Source organism: Panthera leo, chromosome C2 (genome assembly GCF_018350215.1).
Source record: "Panthera leo isolate Ple1 chromosome C2, P.leo_Ple1_pat1.1, whole genome shotgun sequence".
Taxonomy (NCBI): Eukaryota; Metazoa; Chordata; class Mammalia; order Carnivora; family Felidae; genus Panthera; species Panthera leo.
In genome coordinates, this window is record NC_056687.1 from 46,137,658 (window position 1) to 46,149,072 (window position 11,415).

Below are 11,415 nucleotides of genomic sequence, written 5' to 3' on the forward strand. Positions count from 1 at the left end.
TGGGGGAGGGGCAGAGAGAGAAGGAGACACAGAATCTGAAGCAGGCTCCAGGCTCTGAGCAAGAGATCAGCACAGAGCCTGATGTGGGGCTCGAACCCACAAACTATGAGATCATGACCTGAGCTGAAGTCGGACGCCCAACTGACTGAGCCACCCAGGCGCCCCTCATGTCTGCATATATTTTTTTAAAAACCTGGAAATAGGGGGTGGCTGGGTGGCTCAGTTGGTTAAGCGTCTGACTTCGGTTCATGGGTTCAAGTCCCGGGTGGGGCTCTGTGCTGACAGCACGGAGCCTAGAGCCTGCTTCAGATTCTGTGTCTCCCTCTCTCTGTACCCCTCCTTCACTGTCAGTATCTCTCTTTCTCTCTCTCTCAAAAATAAATAAAAACATTAAAAAAATTTAAAAACCTGGAAACAGAATTTTCTCACCTACATGAAAATATTCCAGAGAATTTCAGTGAGGTTTATACCATTTTAAAAATAAATAAAAATTAAGCACAGTCTCATTAGTTTATAAGAGCAGCTGATTGCAAGGGAATATGGAAATTTACTAGCTAAATATTGGGAAAATCCTTTTAAAAATTAGCAGTTAGTTTTTAAAACAAAGTGTCATGATTTTGTAAATGTACTCAAGGATACACTATTTCAACAAATGTGTATTTGCAAGGAAAGGAAAATCTAATACAAAACATGCCATGGGGTGGGGGAAGGGGAAGAGATGTAGATACAAAAAATGTTATCACAGAGGTCTGATAAGGCAATGAGTTTCAGAGTGTGGTCAATAATTCTATATAATATAGTTAATTAAGATAATAATTGACAAATGTGCTTTTGATTTGGTGATTAGGAGATGAGTCTGATCTTGGTGAGAGATTGGTGTCATCAAAATAGAGGGGGCAGAAGCAGAACCAGTTACAACCTGAAACTCCTAACTCCTCTTCCTATCCTAGCATGCATCCAGACTGGCTGGATGCCCTGGCTTACTCTCCATTCCTTAAATATGCCTATATTTTGAAACTTCCATGCTTTTACCTTTAATCATGATCCTCCTTCAGCCTAAAAAAACTTACAAAAATATTTTCTGTTTACTGAAATCTAATTTATCCTTCAAGAATCACACAAAATGTCATTTCTTTGAAATGTCTTCCCCTAGTCTTATAAGTTATGTTCTTCTTTGTGTTCCCATAAAACTTGCTTATAGTTCTATTTTGATATTTAACTTGGTCTGAGCTGTTCTATATACATTTGTGTAAGTGATTTTACTCTCTAAGTTGGTAGCTACATTAGGATTATTTCTTATTTATCTATGAAGCTTGCTTCCCAACCCTCGCCTGACTGTGAGCTACTCTCGACTCAATGCTGACCCAATGACTTGTTTATTATAGTAATCACTCTATACATGTTTAATTTAATTTAATTGAAATTTCTGCAACCAACTTAAGAAGCATTCTTTGAGGACCTATATTATCTGGAACTATAAGAGATGTGCAGTATGGAAAGTCAAAAAGAAAATCCCCCTGAGAATAAACAATTTTCATATGAGAACAGCTGGACAAATATACAAGGGAAACTTGGCTAAGAGCTCTTTGTGTTATAAAGACAATAAGTATTTTTGCAGATCAGAAAATTGAAGATGTCTTCATGCAGAGAATCAGAACTCCTATAAAGACTGAATAAGACTTGGACAGAGTAGGAGGTCAAAGAGGGCATTTTAGCAAAGAAGTCAATTCTGAGTAAATATTCTAAGTCAGGATGTAGCTCCAGTGCATCAATGAATAGAAAATTCATAAGTATGTCTCTGAAGATAAGAGTCTTAGAGGTGTATGGTAGAAAATAAAGTCATAGGTGATATAAACCCAGTCTATGGAGTCCTTGGAAGACTGAGACAAAAGACAAAGATTTGGTTTAGAGAGTAATGAACAGCTAAAAACATTTCCAGTCCATAAGAGCATATGTACAATAGAAAAAGATGGATATGGAAAACCAGTCAAAAAGTTCTCTTATATGGGGTGCTTGGGTGGCTCAGTTGGTTAAATGTTCGACTCTTGATTTTGACTCAATTCATGATCTGACTGTCTTGAGATGGAGCCCCACATTAGGTTCCATGCAGTAGACCCTGCTTAAGATTCTCTCCCTCCCTCTCTCCCTCCACTCCCCCACTCACTCTCTCTTTCTCTCTCTCTCAAAAAAAAGTTCTCTTATGTTGCATAAGTGAAATGAAACAACACAGTGTCTGAGTTGTTTCAGAGAATGAATCTACAGCATTTGGTCAGATTCATCAAAGGGAATGAAGAAGATTGCAACCCTGGTTGATCACATCACATTTTTGCCTCTTTTCCACAAATCCAAATCTCTCTCCCAATCTTGGTTTAACTACTACTTTGTCTATTATGTGATCAGCATGAATTTCTTTTCTCTTCACTACGGTTTTCAAGTAAAGAAGATTTGAGAGAAGAAGATCCTGTGAAAAATCTGTATTACACTTAAGCTGACTTGAGTGATGTCCATTTCATTTAACTTCAGAATCCCAAAGGATATCCATCTTTAATTGATGCCTTTTGGTTTATCTGTGTTTTGGGAACCATGTCTCTCAGGTTAAGAGTCTTTGCAGAAATACCCTGATGCCAATGCCAAGGAAATCCCTTTAGAACCAATGTAAAACTTTAACTTTGCCCTAAGGCTAACATAATTATTGTCACCAACCTACTGGTAGAGTGTCACATATCTTCGTAATCTATTCCCAAATGTTTTAAAGAGCAAGGTTTTTATTCTTAATTTCTCTAATAACAAATATCACATGGTCAATCAGCTACTATAAAATGTTTGTCAGTGAACTCAAAATATGAGAACTGATTTCTAATGTATGTAAATATTAAAATGCAGAAATATGCATTTCCCTAAAATATGTCAGCATTTTAATTTCTGATGCATGTTTATCTACTTAATAATTTTTTGGTTTGTCTCTTAATTGAAGATACTATGGAAAGCCATAATAAGACACAGTACAGTGGACCATTCTGACCTATCCTGACTTCTAAAGTATCATTGTGTTACCAATAAATATACAGGTAAGGCTATAAATGACTCTGTAATATAATTCTGGGAGATAGAATAAAATTGATTTCTAATTCAGTAGCATAATTTACATTTTAAACTAGGGAGATAAAACGAATTTTCATTATTACTCTAATTCAGTATCTTCTCTATAAAATAGTGATTATCAAAAACTAAACCAGATTCCATGTAGTGATTTACCAGTAGATATTGCTAAAATAATGATAAAAAGCTGCCTTTGAATATTTTTACTAAGTTTTTCCAAAACACTATAATTGTGAAATTTTTTTTGCAGTGTTATAGACCTAAAACATAAAAGGCAACTTATTTTTTCATTTGATTATAACTCCTTAGTGATAAAATTCCAGAAAACCTTACCATACCAAGTGAGCAAATAGAAAAATAGTATAGTAAATTTAGTGTAGCAAAGGATAAGAACTAGAAAAAAAGACTAACCAAGTATATATGTTTTTAAAACAATATACTTTGAACAACCTACAGGCTCTTCTCCAAAATTATCTATCTGAAAAATGATGAGGACAAAGACTTTCAGCAATCTTTGGAAGAAAAGAAAAATAATTTTAGCATTATTTAAAATGCATGTTTCTGATAATATCATGGTTGCCAAACTATAATAAGTATAAATTTAGTGATCATTGAATTTTAATAAATCTATAGTGGATTAAACCATGAGTTTATAAACACAAATAATCATATAATATATGTAAAATCTTCACAGAATTCACAAAAACAACAACATTAGTTTTTACAGAAGTATAAAAGGATAAAAGACAGGTATTTATCATAAGGAATGTAAACATTGTGAATGGAAACTTGATAACCAAATCTCATAATGTTAGACATGCACGTAAAACACTTAAACTAGAAAGTACTAGAATAAATGGATAATTAAAAAATAGTAACTTCTTGGAGGAATGTGTCATGCCATTTTAGGAATAGAATCTAGAACATGTTGAAACAAACATAAAAACAGTATCAAAATTAATTTGTGAAGACAAATTTTAAATGTCATATATTCTTACCCAGTCTTAAAGGATGAATAGGTATTGCCTTAAAATATCTCTTGGTAAGCTCAACTGTGAAGAAATACTAAGCTAGAGAAACAATTTTTAAGTTTGTATTTATTTTTTTAGAGAGAGAGTGAGTGCACATGAGCAGGCAGGGGAAGGGCAGAAAGAGAGGGAGACTCAGCATGGAGAGTGACATGGGCTTGAACTCATGACAGTGAGATCATGATCTGAACTGAAATCAAAAGTCAGACACTTAACTGACTGAACCACCTAGGTGCTCCAAGAAGCCATTTTTAAAATCCACTGTGAGTCTGTGAGGTTTTAAAAATAATACATTTAGACATTTAGAATATCTAAAGTAATTTATTTCCAACATCATATCAATTCCATAGTATCTAAAATATGTTTATTTTTTCTTTCCTTGGAGAAAAAGATACCATTAGAAAATGTCTTCTAATTTTAGAAATGCCAAATTATATATACTGTCTAGGAATTTGTACATTATCATTGGATAATTTATGCAGAAAAAGCCTTTCTGTCCTGAGAGTTCACACTGGACATTTTTAGATGATCCCTGTGTACACAATCTGTGATACTTTTTTTCTCACAGACTTAACCTAGTGTGCATGTGCTAGTTTGTAGGAAACAGTATAGGATGATTTAAAAAGAGCTTCTTTCCATTTTATATATATGTACCACATCTTCTTAATCCATTCATCACTGGATGGGCATTTGGGCTCTTTCCATAATTTGGCCATTGTTGACAGTGCTGCTATAAACATTAGGGTGCATGTGCCCCTTCAAATCAGCATTTTTGTATCCTTCGGATAAATTCCTAGTAGTGTAATTGCTGTGTCATAGGGTAGTTCTACTTTTAATTTTTTGAGGAACCTCCACACTGTTTTCCAGAGTGGCTGCACCAGTTTGCATTCCCACCAACAGTGTAATAGGTTCTCCCCTTTCTCCCACATCCTCGCCAACATCTGTTGTTTCCTGAGTTGTTAATTTGACAGATAGTATATAATTTCACTCATATATGGAATCTGAGAAACTTAACAGATGAACATAGGGGAAGGGAAGGAAAAATAAGATAAAAACAGAGAGGAAGGCAAACCATAAGAGAGTTAAATACTGAGAAAAAACTCAGGGTTGATGGAGGTAGGGGGATGGGGGAAATGGGTGATGGGCATTAAGGAGTGCACTTTTTGGGATGAGCACTGGGTGTCATATGTAAGAGATAAATCACTGGGTTCTATTCCTGAAGCCAAGACTATACTGTATGTTAACTAACTTGAGAATAAAAAATAATAAAATAAGATAAAATAAAATAAAATATAAAATAAAATAGCTTCTTTCTTTTTGTATGTGGGGAAATTAGAGGGGAGAATAAACACACTCTAATTTAGAATTTCATTTCTTTACAACTTCTATCTCAGCTGAAAAGCCAGGAATGGCTAAGGAAAATAACTCTTTGACAACTGAGTTTATCCTCATAGGATTTACAGATCATCCAGTGCTGAAGATTCTCCTGTTTTTGGTGTTCTTTGCCATCTATCTAATCACCATGGTGGGAAATCTTGGCCTGGTGGCACTGATTTCTATGGAGCATCGTCTTCACACACCAATGTACATCTTTCTGGGCAACTTGGCTCTAATGGATTCCTGTTGTTCCTGTGCCATCATCCCCAAGATGTTAGAGAACTTCTTTTCTGAGGGAAAAATGATTTCCCTTTATGAATGCATGGCACAATTTTATTTTCTCTGCCTTGCTGAAACTGCAGATTGCTTTCTTCTGGCAGCAATGGCTTATGATCGCTATGTGGCCATTTGCAGCCCACTACAGTACCATACCATGATGTCAAAGAAACTTTGCATTCAGATGACAATAGGGACCTTCATAGCTAGTAACCTGCATTCCATGATCCATGTAGGGCTTCTGTTAAGGTTAACTTTCTGCAGGTCTAATCAAATTGACCACTTTTTTTGTGATATTCTTCCACTCTACAGACTCTCCTGTACTGACCCTTATATCAACGAACTAATGATCTATATTTTTTCAATGCCAATTCAAATCTTCACCATTGCCACTGTCTTGTTCTCTTATATTTGCATCCTTTTCACAATTTTTAAAATGACATCAAAAGAGGGGCGAGGTAAAGCCTTTTCTACCTGTGCATCCCACTTTCTATCTGTCTCAATATTCTACATTTGTCTTCTCATGTATATTAGACCATTTGAAGAAGGGGATAAAGACATACCAGTGGCAATTTTTTATACAATTGTAATTCCTTTATTAAATCCTTTTATTTATAGCTTAAGAAATAAGGAAGTGATAAGTGGTCTTAAAAAATGTATGAAGAATTATAATATTGTTAAATAAACTTCATCTTCTATGGAAAACTGATTTTAATTCATTAAACTGATTTATAGAAAAGGGACAAAGAGAAAGTTGTATTTATATGAAATACTAATCTCTAAATCATTAGACTGTGTTTGCTAAAAGATATATAAATGTAATTTCAAAGTTGTCTGGCATTATCTTACTGAAAATTCCACAATTACCAGAGTAAATCAGGAGAAAATCCAATAGTAACTTTCATTACCAATTGTTATTACTCTCACTGAATTGTGTCAGGCTATTGTTCCAAACCATAATAAATAAACATAACATCAAGTTTAAGTGTCTAAATGTATAGAACAGTCACCTTTATTCATCTTGTCTAGTTAATGGAGGACATTATATCTGATCCTATGTAGAATGTTTGAAATATTAAAAATTTCCTGGCAGGAGAATAAAATACGAATTGCTATTCAGAAAAATGACCTTAGAGATACATGTAGGTTAGTCTGGGGGGAGAGAGGCTAGAAGCAAACTAATTGTAGTCGTGTATATTTAAAATAATGAAGTTTGATCTAGAAGACTCCAAGAATGGGAAAAAATGGAATGAGAAGGAACACACATATAGTCACATATACATTTTGTAGAACAGTTAATGATGAATTATAACAAGTTGGCTATAACAGATTAAGATCTACTTTAATTTTTAGTATAATTAAGGTTCTTTATTTTTTTAAAGAATAAATCATGTTATGTATTATGGAATATAGAATAGCAATTTACATCTCTCTGAGATGGAGATGTGCATATAAGAAGTTTGTTGGAGTGGAGGAGTGGCCAAGATGGTGGAACAGCATGGAAGTTTTTTTGTGTGTCTCTAGTCCCTGAGATGCAGCCAGATCAACACTAAACCATCTTGCACGCCTATAAAACTGATTTGAGGATTAACACAACAATCTGCACAACCTGAACCACAGAACACAGCAGGTACATGGGGCAGATAGGTAAACTAGGTGAGAGAAAAGCCGGGGAGGGCAGGGAGCTGTTTTTGCTTGTACAGAGAGGATGGAGACAGGGGGGGGAGGGGGGAATATGGGGAAAAACACCCCCCAAAAGCAGCTGGAGAGAAAGTAGAAAAGTGGAAACAACCCCAGGGACTGAACTAAAAAGGGAGAAAGGAGAAAGGAGAGGGTTTAACTTCCATTAAGACTCTGTAAACAGGGGGAATGCAGAATCTGAAACTTCACAGCTCCATACTTGGCAGTGCTCTGGTGGGAGGGGCGAATCCCCAGGAGTAAAGTGAAGTCTGGGGGTCTTCAGGCCACACAGGGAGAGGCAGTTCCCTTGCTAGGAAGACATCTGGTAGAGGCTGTGTGTGCCACCCCCCCTGCCCCCACCACAGGCAAAGACCCCAGGGGACCCAGGAAAACAACCACATTTGCTGGTCATTAAGGGTGAAGCCTGGTGCCAGATGTGTGTTGTGATGTTCCATAATCCCTGAACACAACTGCGTTCACCTTTTCTGGGGCAGGCTGGCACCCAGCCACAGTCTCTGGGCATCAGCAGTGGCATGGTCCCGTGAACATTCCTGGGTGCAGCAGGCACCTGGCCATTGCTCAGTGAGACCCTCCTACAGAGGGGTAGAGCAGGTCAAAGCCACAGTCCCTCAGAAGTAAGGGGTCAGGAAAAACAGGTGAATCTAAGATAAAACTCAGGAGGGAGGTGCTGCCTGGGGTTGGTCATGGACAGTGTAGGAGTGGGGAGTGGACAGAAGCCAGAGACAAGGGATGGGTGTGTGATAACTGATCAGGGAGAACAAAGTTCCAATACTAGAGACTGGATAGCTGGGTGAGGCAGTTTTCACTGCTCCCACGCATGCACATACACACCTACAAGCGCCACAACAATCCACCCCAGTCAGCTAAGCAGCGCCATCTAGTGGAGAACAGAGATGTTATACTAAGCCCCACCCAACTGGGCCAACCTTGCTCTTTAGGAACACCACAAGTCTCTCCACCTGCTTAGTTTACAGACTATAAAGTGCTTCATAGTTGACTTCTAGGGGAAACCGATGTAATTTCAATCGTATTTCAGTCTGTTCACTGGTCCATCTATTCACTTTCTTTTTCTTTTCTTATTCTTCAATACAGAAAGAGGAAAAAAGTATTTTTATTTTCAATTTTTATTAAAATATTTTTCTTTAATTTTTTTCTACTATATTTTTTACTTTTCTGTAAATTTTTAAAATTCTATTTTATTTCAAACATTTCATTTTATTCTATTTCATTGTATTCATTTTTTCAAATTTTCAAACGTTTTCCTTTTTTTTCCTTTTCTTATATTTCCCTTTTTTCTCTAATCTATGAAGCTCCTTTCAACAACCAGACCAAAACACACCTAGGATCTAGAATCATTTATTTTATTTTTTGTGTGTTTTGTTTTTAATTTTTTTTTACCTTATTAATTCCTTTTCTTCCTTCAAAATGATGAAATGAAAGAAACCCCTAAAGAAAGAACAGGAAGAAATGACAGCAAAGGACTTAATCAATACAGATACAAGCAAGACGTCTGAACCAGAATTTAGAATCACAATAAAAAGAATAGTAGCTGGGGTTGAAAATAGATTAGAATCCCTTTCTGTGGAGATAAAAGAAGTAAAAGCTAGTCAGGATGAAATAAAAAATGTTATAACTGAGTTGCAATGTAGAATGGATGCCACGGTGGCAAGGATGGATGAGGCAGAACAGTGAGTCAGCAATATAGAGGGCAAACTTATGGAGAATAGTGAAGCAGAAAAAAAGAGGGAGACTAAGGCAAAAGAACGCAATTTAAGAATTAGAGAAATCAGTGACTCATTAAAAAGGAAAATATCAGAATCATAGGGGTACCAGAAGATGAAAAGAGAGAAAAAGGGTTAGTAGCATTATGTGTGCAAATCATAGTGGAAAACTTTCCTAACCTGGGGAAAGACAGAAACATCAAAATCCAGGAAGCACAGAGGACCCCTATTATATTCAACAAAAACCATCAACAAGGCATATCATAGTCAAATTCACAAAATACTCAGGAAAGAATCATGAAAGCAGCAAGGAGAAAAAAGTCCTTAACCTGCAAGGGAAAACATATCAGGTTTGCAGACCTATCCACAGAAACTTGGCAGGCTGAAACAGAAAAATATGCAACCAAGAATTCTTGATCTAGTAAGGTTGTCTGTCATCAAAATAGAAGGAGAGATAAAGTTTCCCAGACAAACAAAAATTAAAGGAGTTTGTGACCACTAAACCAGCTCTGCAAGAAATTTTAAGGGGGACTCTCTGAGGGGAGGAAAGATGGGAAGAAAAAAAAAAAGACCAAAAGCAACAAAGACTGGAAAGGACCAGAGAACACCACCAGAAACTCCAACTCTACAGGCAACACAATGGCAATAAGTTCATATCTTTCAGTACTCACTCTAAACGACAATGGACTAAATGCTCCAATCAAAGACATAGGGTAACAGAATGGATAAGAAAACAAGATCCATCTATATGCTGTTTACAAGAGACTCACTTTAGACCTAAAGACACCTTCAGATTGAAAGGGGATGGAGAACCATCTATCATGCTAATGGTTGCCAAAAGAAATATGAGGTAGCCATACTTATATCAGACAATCTAGACTTTAAAATAAAGACTGTAACAAGAGATGAAGGGCATTATATCATAATTAAGGAGTCTATCCACTAAGATCTAATAATTGTAAACATTAATGCTCCAAATGTGCTAACACCCAAATATATAAATCGATTAATCACAAACATAAAGAAACACATTGATAATAATACCATAATAGTAGGGGACTTCAACACCTCACTTACAACAATGGACAGATTGTCTAAACAGAAAATCAACAAGGACACAATGGATTTGAATGACACACTGGACTGGATGGATTTAATGGATATATTCAGAACATTTCACCCTAAAGTAACAGAATACACATTCTTCTCAAGTGCACATGGAACGTTCTCCAGAACAGATCACATATTGGGACATAAATCAGCCCTCAGCAAGTACAAAAAGATTGAGATCATACCGTGCATATTTTCAGAACACAACGCTATGAAACTCGAAATCAACCATAAGAAAAAAATGTGGAAAGATAACAAATACTTGGAGACTAAAGACCATCCTACTAAAGAATGAATGGGCTAACCAAAAAGTTAAAGAGGAAATTAAAAAGCACATGGAAGCCAATGAAAATGATAACACCACAGCCCAAAACCTCTGGGATACAGCAAAGGCAATCAGAAGAGGGAAGTATATAGCAATCCAGGCCCTCCTAAAGAAGGAAGAAAGGTCTCAGATACACGATCTAAACTTACACCTTGAAGAGCTGGGAAAAGAACAGCAAATAAAGCCTAAAACCAGCAGAAGACAGGAAATAATAAAGATTAAAGCAGAAATCAATGCTATCAAAACCAAAAAAAAAAAAAAAAAAAAAAACAATAGAACAGATCAATAAAACCAGAAGTTGGTTCTTTGAAAGAACTCACAAAATTGATAAACCCCTAGCCAGTTTGATCAAAAAGAAAAAGAAAAGAACCCACATAAATAAAATCAAGAATGAAAGAGAAGAGATCACAACCAACACATCAGAAATACAAACAATAAGAGAATATTATGAGCAATTATATGCCAATAAAATGGGCAATCTGGAAGAAATGGACAAATTCCTAGAAACATATACACTACCAAAATGAAACAGGAAGAAACAGAAAATCTGAACAGACCCACAACCAGTAAAGAAATTGAGTTAGTAATCAAAAATCTCCCAAAAAACAAGAGTCTAGGGCTAGATAGCTTTCCAGGGGAATTCTACCAAACATTTAAGGAAGAGTTACCTATCCTCTTGAAGCTGTTACAAAAAACAGAAATGGAAGGAAAAATTTCAAACTCTATGAAACCAACATTACCTTGATCCCAAAACCAGACAAAGACCCCCCTAAAAAGC

General features: G+C 36.0%; 1 protein-coding gene across 1 annotated transcript; it reads left to right on the forward strand.

Moving 5' to 3' along the window:
• The first annotated feature begins 5,535 nt into the window (after positions 1-5,535).
• LOC122230336 (olfactory receptor 5K4-like) lies at positions 5,536-6,465 on the forward strand. Its single transcript, XM_042956140.1, has one exon. It carries the CDS (start codon positions 5,536-5,538, stop codon positions 6,463-6,465), a length of 930 nt encoding a protein of 309 aa, XP_042812074.1.
• Positions 6,466-11,415: the final 4,950 nt, after the last annotated feature.